Source organism: Telmatherina bonti, assembly GCF_933228915.1.
Source record: "Telmatherina bonti genome assembly, chromosome: 6".
In the NCBI taxonomy this organism is placed as follows: domain Eukaryota; kingdom Metazoa; phylum Chordata; class Actinopteri; order Atheriniformes; family Telmatherinidae; genus Telmatherina; species Telmatherina bonti.
The window spans coordinates 20,869,843-20,883,010 of record NC_136624.1 but is presented as its reverse complement, the minus strand read 5'-3'; the positions used below and the strand labels follow the sequence as shown (position 1 = coordinate 20,883,010).

Here is a 13,168-nt window from a genome sequence, read left to right as displayed (position 1 = left end):
TCACATGCAAAGTTCATACAACAGAAATAAATGTCTGTTCCTTGTGTAAACTTTGTGTTACAGCTATAAGTAAAATCTGCACTGTGTTACTATTGCAACACTTGTGTCTCGAAGTTTATAATATCACAGAGGATTTCTGACTTTACATTTTAATTATGCTTAACAAGGAAGAGTGAAGAACTGAACCCAGGAGTTACTGCTCTATTCAATTTGCAATGCACCCATTGAAAAAAACATGATCATTTATTGATACTGAATCTAATAAAAGTACTGATGACACTGTTGGCTTTCTAATGCAGGCAGGCAATGTAGAAGTGGCGCTTACCAATTGCTTGCATAGTATGTGCAATATTTCAGAGATCAAGATCCCAGCTCTTCCAGCAGGAAGCAAAGGTTTGCTCAATTCACTGTAAAAAAAAAAAACAGAGGAAACTATAACCCAAACAAATGCACATGAACTGATTTTTCTTTTTCTCTTAACAGGAAAGAAGAAAAATAATGGCGTAAAGTTGTGTTAAATAACAGAGGAGACTGAGATTGAAGCATTACAGCAACTGCTCACAAAATGGTGTTTTCTTTTTCTGAAAGAAAAAAACCCTCTAATGTTATTATTTTCTTCTTCAGAAACACAAATCTCAGTACCTAAAGAGCTCGCTCATAGAGAAGCCCCCCTCTTTCAGCAGAGGGCAGAGCAGCTCAGCCAGGTACAGCCAGATGTGAGGAATGTCGATGGCCATGTCGTCCGCTAACTCCAACGTGTCTGCAAACCTGAGAGAACATAACAAATGCTATTATTTATGCTGCTGAAAAACATTTCGTGAGTATGAATCTTCAGAGAGGTGACTGAAGAGGTTTTGTTTAATATTTAATAGCTTTTTCATAAAATTCAAATACATTTCAAGACAAATCAATCCTCTTTTCAGCAAAGACCTACGAACCTGCAGAGAAATTACAGTATTTTCATTTTAACATCTTCATGGAAAAATCATCATATCGTAGAAAACTGAGCTAAAACACGGCCAGATTTCCCTGACATGAGACACATAATTCCAATGTTGACATTAAATCAAGAAAATATTCAAAATTTGTCTTTGGTTTAATGTTTGAGCATACTTAAATGAACCATTTCTATTTTACAGAAACTCAGAAGTTGTATAGACGAAATTGCTTTCTCAACAGTCGGCATTTGCATCAAATCGGTGAACTGACCCCTTATAGAACTGGGCTTTAGGTAAGATTTCCTTCTGCACTAGCTGGAAGAAGAGCAAGCCCATGTGGTCCCGTGTGATCTGACTGCGCTCCAGGGTCGACTCCACCCCAGCGCGCACAAAAATGTGAAGCCGAGAGCCGAGGTCCAGCTCGTCGACACACTGGATAGCTTCCTGCAAAAAAACACATAAAACAACAAAACAAAAGTATGATCCAAGCTGGCTGACCTGGAAACGACCGAGAACAGGGAACGTGAATTATAACCCATGTAGGTTTAATAGGTAGTAAATAGTTCCTAAAATGCATCCTAAAAAAACAAACCTATCAAAAGAAAATGGCTTCAAACAATCACCAGATAAGTTATTAAATAAACTGTGAAATGAATAGATTCTAAATGTGCACTACTTTGTTCATTCATTGAAATATTTGTTCATGTTTCTGTGATCAGCAGCCTACTGATATACATTATCATCAAAGAAATCACAAATGATAAACTTCACCTGCTACACGTACCTTATAATCGTTTATGTGCAGGAACTCGTCAATAATGGACTTCGATTTCCTCTCAATCTCCTCCTCAGAAAGGGCCGGTCTGTCCAGGGTCTCGACCACCGTTTCAGGTTTTACTGGTCGCAAACAAACAAACGTCCCTGATGAGTCCTAATGACTCCTACATCAGTAAGAGGCAAGCATGTAGCCACATGTTTCTGTGGCTACAATAACTATGTTTTCTCCACCGTATAAGCTGCCTCCACAAGTGATTTTCTGGAATTTGCAGCAGTTCTCTCACCCGGCTCTCTGACTTTGCTCCGCTCCGGCTCGACTTTGTCCTCAGTGACGCTCGGTCTCCGAGGTTCAGCCCCCTCTCGTTCCCGGTCTCTTTGTGGCTCCTCTTGGTTTTGACTCTCCAGCAATTCTTTGGAACTGCCTCCTCTGATGAATGGGCTGGGCCGCGATGATGATGCCGCTGATGATGATGATGATGCTGACGACGATGACGATGATGATGACGACGACGACGATGATGGGGCAGAAATCAGAGGCTTCTCGTTGCGTTCTCTGACTGTGCTGCTACGACTGCTGAGAAATCAGAGAAAAGAACAAGTCATTCGGGATGTTTTTCTTCAGAGAAATCACAAAGGGCAAACAGGTAAGTAATAAACAGGAGGAACTAACAAAACTGGATTTGTGCTTTACCTGCCCAGAGATCTCCTGGAATCGTAGTCTGGGTTCTGTGGAGGTGTGGTGGAAGGCTGAGGTGTGGGTGTGGACTGCAGAGCGGAGTAACGATTCAGTCCAGCTGTCCGAGACAGTTCTGTTAGGGACATGAGACACATGATGACCAAAATGAACCATAAAAAAAAGAAATCAAAGATTATTAAATTTAATTAAGTTTAAGTTTGTCAGACTTTACAGCTTTTACTAAACATCTGACACTGATTCTGTATCGTTGGAGTGAGTAGTTAAGAAAACTCTTAAAGCTGTGTGTGATTAAGACAAAAAAATTCTTTTTGGTCAAATAAGTCTTTTAAACAAGAGAAAAAAAACTTGCTGAATGATGATGGATGTTCTACACTTCTGTACTGATTCTGACAATTTTGCTTATTTGCAGCTATGATTCAGCTCAGTGGGAAACTTACCTGAGTCGCTGGCTTTAGCCCCCCCACTGCTGCCCTTCACCCATGTGACTTGAGCCCGTGGGCCCAGCTGGATCTTCTCATCCATCTGAGGCTGCACAATCATTTAAGAAAAAAAGGAGCTTGAATACTTTTGTTTTAAACTAGATCAGAAGAGAAACTCGTTTTTGTGTATGAGTAGTAAATTAAAGTAAAACTAAAATAACCTAAATGTTTCAAAAAGGGTCAATCCCCTGGGGTCTTCAAATGTTGTTCAGGAGAGGAAATAATTAGGTTTACCTCGATAAATCCTGTTGCACACAAGAATCCCAAGACCTTAGATAAGGTAAGTTTTACTTTCTGTTTTTCTCAAAGTGAAAACTAAGATTATTCCAGCAGGGAGACTGACAATGAAATTACCCTTTCTTTTTAATGTTGCGCAACACTACTTCCTGTATCCAGTAGGGGGACTTTAGTATGGACAACTGGGTATGTCAACCACAATAATGTAGACCAGATGAGAATGGGGAGCATGTTTGTATAAAACTCAGTTTTCATCTTGTTTCACAATAGCCATCCTGGTTATAAATAACCCCCGCCCCCCTCTATTTTTTTTCCCCTCATGACATTAACTTTCAGCCAGAAGAACAACCACCAGCTGTTAGGGACCAATGTGGAAAGATGCTTACTACAGTTGAGAAATTTTTGACATAAATATCCTCACCATATGATAGAAATTACAACACAACCAGACAATGTTTAACCAAGCAGCTTGCCAATTACACAGGCAAATTAAAACAGGCAATAAAATGAACATGCAGCTGTGTTGCCCCGTTTAATTTGCCTCTGTAATCTGCAGGCTCCTTGATTAAACATGGTCAGGTTTTTGACCTTATATCTAACTTTATCCACACAGAACTCCTGGTCTGTGTCACTTCATTTACATACATTTACAGAGGATGTGTTTATATTACAAAAAGATCAAGCTTAGTTACCTTCCTTGCAAAATAGTGTCCATTACTGGACACACACACACTGCTTGGTCATTACAGCAACAGACTATCAGATCTGTAATTGCAACTAATTTTTTTCATAGCTTTGCAGGTCACTTACTATCATCTCTGTAGAGTCATGGCTCATTACTTATTTAACACAGAGAAACTGTTTCATAAACACTCTGAAATCAAGCCCATAGATCAGCGTTGAGAATAATAATTTTCACTCCAATTTCAGATTGCTGATCATTACAACTTTAAGCATTAGGACTTTTGTTAAAATGACTGATTACTACATTATTTGATGGAAAATTACATGCTTCTCTGCCTGCTCATGTATAGTTGCCTAACTTTGTAACTTAATCCAATTTTGTGACACATGAAAGAGGTGCAGCCACCTAAGTGTTTATGCTTCTGAATGCATGGTTCACATGCATGAATGTGATTAAACCATATTTGACACTAAAAACTACAGCTATATCATTCAAATCATGCAACAGCAATAAGTCACAAGCAGTGTGTCTGTGGACTCAATCATATAAAAGGCATGATTAAAATGTGACGAAGCACACTGCCCTTTCTTAGGCAGCGCTCTAGCTGAAGGCTGAAGCTCCAGCATGTTCACAGTCCACCCCGGCTGCAGGACTCACCTTAGAGATCTTTGGGATCTTGTTTGGGTCAATGGTCCTGCTGTTTTTCGGCATGGGCACAGTGTTCCAGGTCTCATCTCTCTGTCCGCGCTGCTCCCTCTGATCTCGTGGATCTACCAAACCAAAAGTCACATCCATGCAGGAGAAGTAGTTTTAAGATAAAATCGGTAGTTTTCACCATGCCAGCTGACAGGCAGACATTTTTTAATACTCTCTGCTACACATGATAAAATATTATAGGTCAGCTGGCAGATGTGAGAAAGTAGGGGGCTTCCTATCTGCTGTTGGGCACAATAGCATCTCTACAGGCTTTAAGAAATCTACAGGAAGTCTGCCTGCATACATGCAGGTTTCCTGAGTCACTGCGGCTGTGCCAATGAGACTGTAAGCTTTAAAGAGGATTTAAGCTACAGAACTGACCTGTTCGTCTCTTGCTGTCCTTGGAGAGCAGCTGCTGGTGCACTTTTCGCTGCTCTTCTTGCTCTTCAATCTTAGCCTCCTTGTGGATCTGCTCAATAGTTTTTGGGCCCTGGTCAGCTCTCCGTGACACCCAGTTGTGCTGCAAAAAGGAAACAAACAAACAAAACGGGGTTATTTCATGTTTCTTGATCCACAACATTTGAATTTCACATGGAATCCATTGCATTTCATTCGATAAAACATAGGTAAATTGATGATTCAAACCTGAAATGCAGATATGTTTCAGGTAAAAGACAAAAAACACAGTAAAAGAAGTAAAAGACAGTTTCTTTGGCAAAACAGCTTTTTGTCTGCTTAACAGACAATCGTTTCAAAATAAGCAAGAAAAAGAGGAAAGGAAATAATCTGTTGAGATACATACATTTTCTTTGTGTTGTTTTTTTTACACGGAGGGGCTTGCTATTCTGTCAGGTTTTTACCAACAGATTAAAACTGATACTGATTCAGTCAGGAAAAAAATCTATGTGACATCACAATGTTGACAAATGTGTGTATACTGATGAGAATTTGCCAAACACCCTGAGTGAAAAGAATGTTAAATACATGGGGATGTAAACAAATGCAAGATATTGTCTTTGGTAATTACAAGACAATGGAGTTTAATTAGTGCAAACTAATTCTGACTGCTGCATCCATCGGATCTAATTCAAGTAATCAAAACTATGAATTTGCATAAACTATAAAATGTCTGACAAACTGACAAGTGGGCATATTAATTACAAGGAGTCATGGCTGTTAAGCATACTTCAATGTGCGCACACCGTGACAGGCAGTGGGTATAATGCTGACAGTCATCATTAGATGTGAAGGTCATGGATCCTTCATGTTCAGGCTGCAAAGCAATGGTTCCAACAGACTGCTAATAAAACACTAACTTCTAATAAAGGCTGTATTTTTTCCCATAAATTAATATGGTGTAATTATCTATATAACAACTTGTGGTCAGCCTGTCGTCCCTGAAAATATAAGGCTTTTATTCTATTCTACAGTCATTTAGCAGACATTTTATCCAAAGCGACTTACATATGAGTGAGAACAACAAAACCACGAAATCAAACAGTAGAGGACATCATAGGAAGGTGCTGGTGGACTGTCCAGTCCAGTTACATGAAGTGCTACAGGCTTTTTTTTTGTTTGTTTTTTCCCCTTTCCACCCCACAATATTACCTATGTTAAAATACAAAGAATTAATACCATAATGCTTGTTGCAAAGAACTGGGTTAAGTTCTTCAACTCCTCTGACAAGCTGAATAAAGTGCAGAAGTGCTCCTTGAAGAGCTGAGTCTTCAGCTTGCTCTTAAAAGTAGATAAGGACTCTGCAGAGTGGACAGAGTAGCTTCTGTACATTTTGTCCTTTCCGATTTCAACTAAGTCACTGCAGCACCATGCTGCTGAGCCACCAGCTCTGCTTTCTTACAACTAACTTTGAGAAAACAGTACGAGAGGGAGAAAAATGTAAATTGTATTCTGAGCTTACTTTGTTAGCCGACATTATATGAGGTGACAAAATAGAGAGCGAGGCCTGATGAAAGGGGTTATTTTCAGTTATAATCAGATGGATGTCAGCCAGCATAAACAGGTAGAAGTGAGGGTCATTAGCTGCGTGGATTTATACGAATTTATTATGTTTGGCAATGATATAGGGAATTAATTTCTTTTGATGGCACTTCTATGAAGGTTATATTTTTGTAGTTACTTCAGGGCACAAAAGTACAACTCAACTTCACAAAGTGTTCTTTTTTTCCCCTAATTCTGTCAAACAAGTTTTCTCATTTGTTGTCTTGGAATCCTGAAACCAGTTCCCTGAGCAGAGTTTTCAGCTCTTTCAGACCTCAACTTAACCACCATCTCTTAAGTTGGCCTTCTTAATTACATTTCACACTAAGGAAACAGCTTCTATCCCATTACAGCCTTGTCCTGGTTTGTGGGCATCGTTTTGTTGTTTTTTTTTTAAATTTCCACAGTACTAGCCAGCTGTTTTGTGACAAGATGAGGCTTAAAATGTTGCAGTGTTTTTAAAGATTGAACATATCCCATTTTTTTCTACAACAAGCAGCTAACGTGATTCAATGACAAAGCAATCTCAGAATTCCAAGCTGGGAACTCAAAATTTGCAGAAGAGGAGATGATGGCTTGAATTTAAAAATGGCTTGCAGCCCATTGTTTTCTTTATTTAAGTTCTTGAACAGCAGCAAACCCCTCAGAAAGACAAACATAGAAAGAACGTCTGAATACTGCATTTTACATGGTTATGTTATGAGGTCAACACTTCTCATGGATGTTAAAAACTATGTTTCCCTTAAAACTGCTGGAGCGTTTTACACTTTTATAGGAGCCTGTTTTGAAACTAACAGTGAAGGGGCATCTATAAGTACAAAACATGTAGACTGCTAAATTAAATTTAAGACATTGGATGAAAATCTGTCTGTTTTTAAGACTTTTTAATGCTCTGAATTCAAAGTTCTGAATTTCAGACCTTTATTTATTTATTTTTATTAACTTTTTCAGACCCTACAAGAACATTAGACAACCGTCTCCATGCAAGGAAAAATGCAAATAGGGACCATGTACTGCACATGCCATGACTTTCATGGGCAGTGAAAGATTTTAACACACCGAGGTGCACGCAGCAACCTATTAAAACCGTGAAACCCAACTCAACAGAATCATTAACTGCTAGTTATCAGCTAGATGTAATCAATACGTCTTTGCTGACAATACAAATCTTGAACCAAAACAGATTTTTCTTTAACAAAACAAATAAATAAATGCAGTAGCACAAACATGACAAAAAGGTCCACCATTGTTGTGCTTTTCGTGGGCTAAGCAGGGTCTGAATTTGCAAGTGCAAGATGATGTGAAAGATGTCCCCATTGCCCAAAAATTCTGATTCAAATTTAAGCTGACAGGACTCACCTTGAACTGCAAGAAAAGCTCACTCAGAAGGTTGTTGTCAAATCTTTGCAATTTTTTTCACCCAAAACTCTGTAACTACGCAAACGAGAGGCCAGAACATTTTGAAACACTTAAAATGTTTCAGTTTTCTAACTTCAAGCCTAGAGATCAATTATTGTTCTATTTACTTCATTCTTTAGTCTAACATTTTGAGCAGAAGTGACTTTGCATGCTACTGTGACTATGTAAACATTTTTACAAAGATTTTGCAGTGTGCCATGAACAAATAAACACCTAGACCAACAAAAAAAACATGACCAATTACCTGCATGTGCTGCCAACAAACTTTCAAACAAGGTGTTTAATGCCAAGAGCCACACAATCAGCTTAGTAGAACATGACCAGAAAAATAACAGGCTTAATTTTGCAGGAGTAAAAAAAAACTTCTGACAGGGAATGTTGGATTCTACATCTGTGCAGTTAAAGAAAATGATAACACTCACCAATCTCAGGTCTATAACATCCTGCAACATAAACCGTATCCTAGACGACGTCTTCCTCTCCTTGACGATTTTTTCCATTTGATTGAAATATTGATCCATTCGAGGCTGGTGAAAGAAACACACATTTGAAGGTTAAATTCTTTGTCTCTTGGTTCAAACAGAGAGCAGGTTTGAGGGTCCTGCATTACTTTCAGTTTATGACAAAGAGATGGAGCTGTCCTTAGGTTCAACATTAAACTGTAGAACCACCATGGAATGAACCTTATTTACTGTAATATTAAACCAGTAAACCTGACATGTTGAGAAAATTACACTAAACAGGATAATACACATTTGAAAAATTAAATAACCTCATTCCTTAACACTGGTTTTCTATGTTGTCTTATTTCCACAGAAACCAAAAAGCAGCAGGTTTCTGCCCCAAACTCAGCTCCCCTGCTGGTCAGGGACTTTTCTTTCCCTGGGTGACTAGTAAATGATAAAGATCAACCACACATCAGACAGAGCAGAAAGGCACTCCCCCCATGTCCAGCTGTGACTCACTGATGTTAACAGGAGAGCCAGTCATACAGAACAAAGCCGACAATCTACTGCAGGGATATTCTTTGCTTCCTCATAACCTTTAAAAGGATCTCCGCTGGCTGTGAACATGAATATAGCCCAGCCGATGTGGGATCAACTGAACCAGAGTCCCATTCCCTAAAATTCAGTCTCTTTAGCTTAGAACAAAATCCAAACTCATTTAACAAGAAACCAACCTATGCAAAACGTTCAATCTGTGTTGATGTTGGCATAGGTAAATTGAAAAACAAACAAATATGTTATTGCTGCATATATATCAAAATCCTTTACTTCAAATTTATGAATTTGAGTTTATTTTTTATTTTCATGTTTTACTTCAACCATAAATGAATACCAGGCTTCTTTGAGTTTTAATGCTAAAACACTACAGCTTGAAAGATGTTATGAACCGCATTAAAGGTTGTTAAAACTCATGCATTCACACATTCTGAAGGCAGACACCTGACAAGAACAAACTCAGTACTTCCCGACTGATGCACTCAATTCTGTTAACTCTTAACTTCCTGAAGTGTTCATTACCTCCAGGGAAATGTTTTCCAGCAAAAAGGCCATCAGCAAATAAATACTGCAGTCGGTAGGTACTTTTCTCCAATAAAGCGGTTCCAGTTCTGGTTCAGAGCCAAAAACGTGATTTTAAGCTGAATCACTGGCTTAACACCCAAAAAATGATAATAAAAGGCTGCCCTGGTACCAAATCTGGGTTAGAGCAAAGAAACGTTTATGCCAGGTGCTGGGGGTGGGATTATGGGGACCAACTAGACCAGACAAAATGTTATCATGTGCTAAAGTCACTTTACTATCAAAGGTACATCACACGAACTGGAGTTAAGTGATCCCTGTATTTTTCTGTTGCTTAGTTTTTAAATCACCAGTTACATGTGGGAACTGGCTAAAGAACAAAGTCAGCTGGTATTTTGTTTCTTTATCACAATGCGCATCTAGGCTGAGCTCCTAACCTCTATAGCCTTTTGTTCTGTACAGACACAAAACCTTCAATCTTCTCATTTAAATATCTACAAGAAAGGAAATTAATGCAGCAATTTCTCTAAACATCCAGCTGTTTGAAGAACCAACACTGCCTGTATTCACTTACTGTTTCCCTAACGATTAACGGTTTTTTGTGGCTTACCTTTGCTTTCTCAAAGTCGAGGTCCTTGCCGATGGTGGTGAGCAGCCTGCACAAGCATTCCAAAGACTCTTCATCGTGGTTCTTCAACAGCTTGACCACACAGTCGTGCATGATTGCCTCCGTCAACATCTTGAGCTTGAAGAGCTCACCGATGAACCTGATGTTGCCGATGGACCGCCGTCGAGCCTTGTCCTTGGCTTCTTCCAGCTCCTCCTGAAGCCGCTCACGCTCCGTCGTCTAGAGAGTAAGTGGAAATATTTAGGACAAATATAAAGACAAAAACTCTTTGCAAGAAGTACAACATTTCATCTTTTGAAAACAAGAGAGATTATTTCAGAACTACATACCGATGCAGCAGAGTCCAGCTCTTTCTGCTTCCTCTCAAACACCACATCATCTACCTTATCCTTCTCAAACTCCTTCTGGCAGCGATTTAGCAGCAGTTTGCGAAAGTTTACGTAGGCGTTGGGTTTATCTGTCATCTGCACTTTGAGCTGTACAGGACCAGTAGAGTTTAATAAAAAAAAGAATGCTATGTATGAACACAAGATAAAGGTTGTCACTCTGAAATATTGAACACAGATGCTGGTATTTGGCAGAAATGGTCCCCAAGACACTTTACTTAGTCCTCTGCAACAGTCAACCTTTTCGTTAAGTAATTTGGAGAAATAAATTTCTCCTTGTAAGTAATGTGTAATGAATTACATGATTAAGCCATCAAATAAACAATCACAAGTCTACAATAATGTTTTTATGTTTTCACTTGACAGATTCAGAAAAGCACGATTGGCTCACCGTGGCAAGGCAGCGGCACATGTTCCCGTAAGCCACAGAGAAGCTGGGCTCATCAATGGCCTTTTCAAAGACCAGGTCGATGACCCCTTTGAGCCTCTCCTCTGTGTCGATGGTCAGATCGGTAACCTGCTTCATCAGCTGGTTGAATTTTTGAGGTGTCAGTTTGTTTAGGATGCTTCTGACCTTTCTGAAGAGTTCCTATGAGGGAACAGTCAGACTGGTCACTTAATGTCTTCTTTTTCTTATGTCTTTGGTGCGTGTGTGTATTTTTGCCCTTGCCTGTGTTTTCTGTATTTCTGTATCCTCTGGAAGGCCTTCCCTCTTCATACCAGGTTTCCAGGCATTCTCTGACTTTTTCAGCTGAACATCATCATTAACTGACACGTTCATGATGATCTTCCTGGGCGGAGGCCGCCGTGCTCCGATGTTCATGAGCTGTGACTGAAATTAAGAGGATACTGAGAACTCCAAGTTCGCAGTGACAGGATAAGCACAACATACATTTTCCTTGTAATTTCAGCTGCTGTATCTCTCCTTCATGATATTACCGAGTATCCAAAATGCTTAGCTTAACCCCAAATATTAATTCATTTATTTATCAAGTCCAATCAAGGGTTGCGGGGAAGCTGGAGACTATCCCAACAATCACCAGGCAAGAGACAGGGTACACCTTGGACAGTCTCCAGTCCATTGCAGGGCCAACACAGAGAGACAAACAACCATTCATGTGCAGAGAATTTAGAGTGATCAATTAACCTAACATGCATGTCTTTGGACAGTGGGATGAAGCCGGAGTACTCAGAGAGAGTCCATGCATACACAGGCAAAACATGCACACTTCACACAGAAAGACCACCTGTTTAAACCTCCCCTCAGCCAAGGCTAGTGACCTTCTTACTGTGAGGCCACAGTGCTAACCAATATGTCACCCCACCGTGCAGCCAACCCCAAACATATTAAAATATAACAAATACAACAAAAATAAAGGGAAACAAATAACACAAATAAAATAAAAAAATTCAATTAATCAACAACAACAAAAAAAACAAAACATAGATGCAAATACAATAGTGAATAAAAATGAATGAATTTATTAAATAAATGAGGAAAATAAAGGCCAGAAACAACAGCAGCAAATTTGCTACAGTAGGCATCAAGGGGTTAAACTGGTTAGTGCACAGCAGCAGATACGCAGCACATAATAAGATCAATTCGCATGAAGCAAGTCTCACTAAAACAGGTTAAATACTAAGTTGGTGTAAAAACAGGGGGAGTGAGAATGTGTAATTTTATGAATGAGTGTGTCAGCTTATTTGGAGTGTAGCATGTCTGACTCACTGCAGCGCCTCGTCCTCCAGTCATCTGCCTCCCAAAATCTGCGAAAGCAGGTGTGAAATCAGGTCCTCTGGAAATCACCCTGGAATCCACCATTCGAGATGGTAACTTGTTTTGGTTCATCTGTATGACACATGTGATACACAGTCAGAAGATGTGCTGAACAGCAGGGGGAGCAATAAAGTCTATTCAACGCCAGCTACAGGGTGAGAGAGGAATCAGCATATTGTGTGCGTGTGTGTGTGTGTTCATGAATTTCTAACCCAGTGGTCCTGTAAAGGTGACCTGCTGTAAATGACAGCTGAACTACATTATCAGCTTTTGGTTTATGTATTTTTGACTGAACTGGCAGTAAATTATGCTCTGCTTGTTTTGAGGGCTCTTCAGTAAAAAAAAAAAAAAAGAAGTCAGAAACAGATGTGGAAGGGAAGAAGAGAAGAAAGGAACGCAGGAGCAAGATAGTTGTGGGGGAGGAAGGGAGAACAAATCCAGCTCTTTGTCGTTCAGTCGTCCTTGACTTCCTTTCGACTCTTTTCCAGAGAGATTTCACTTTCTCCCACAGAGAAAAACGAGACTTTGGGACCAATCAACTGTTCACCGGCCTGGTTTGCTCTTTTTGAAGAGGTGGGGGAAGGGCATGTACTCTTAAGACTGCCAAGGGTGACATAATAGCAATGTGATTTTAATCAAAACAGCATTTCAGCTGGCCATATGCTCCACCCAAACATATATGTGAATCTGAGGAACAAACCAAACTTCTAAAGCTTTGATTGGGTCTAGCTCAAAAACTCAAATGATGTCTAGTGTTGTTTGTTGCTCATAGATAAGCAGCAAAAGCTGTATTAAAATTAAATAAATAAATAAATAAATAACATATTACTTTTTAATCTTCTGATCTAATGATCATGAGCAGTGGCCATCTTAACACACACTGTGAACTAAGGTCTAAAACTCATTAATTGAATGTTTGAGTTGACAA

General features: G+C 39.4%; 1 protein-coding gene across 8 annotated transcripts in view; it reads right to left on the bottom strand.

Moving 5' to 3' along the window:
* The window catches only part of eif4g3a (eukaryotic translation initiation factor 4 gamma, 3a), a 55,869-nt gene that overhangs the window by 3,948 nt on the left and 38,753 nt on the right, over positions 1-13,168 (bottom strand). For 5 of the 8 annotated variants that reach the window (XM_079242570.1, XM_079242565.1, XM_079242566.1 and 2 more), the window contains 15 exons: positions 12,193-12,312; positions 11,134-11,295; positions 10,855-11,052; positions 10,407-10,553; positions 10,060-10,296; positions 8,349-8,453; positions 4,891-5,029; positions 4,471-4,583; positions 2,850-2,940; positions 2,407-2,524; positions 2,000-2,289; positions 1,723-1,835; positions 1,210-1,382; positions 643-768; positions 326-407 (listed from right to left, as the gene is read on the bottom strand). In XM_079242570.1, coding sequence (XP_079098696.1) covers positions 326-407; positions 643-768; positions 1,210-1,382; positions 1,723-1,835; positions 2,000-2,289; positions 2,407-2,524; positions 2,850-2,940; positions 4,471-4,583; positions 4,891-5,029; positions 8,349-8,453; positions 10,060-10,296; positions 10,407-10,553; positions 10,855-11,052; positions 11,134-11,295; positions 12,193-12,312 — 2,214 coding nt within the window. The remainder of the gene's footprint in view (positions 1-325; positions 408-642; positions 769-1,209; positions 1,383-1,722; positions 1,836-1,999; positions 2,290-2,406; positions 2,525-2,849; positions 2,941-4,470; positions 4,584-4,890; positions 5,030-8,348; positions 8,454-10,059; positions 10,297-10,406; positions 10,554-10,854; positions 11,053-11,133; positions 11,296-12,192; positions 12,313-13,168) is intronic. The other 3 variants (XM_079242571.1, XM_079242567.1, XM_079242572.1) reach the window with 1 other exon arrangement.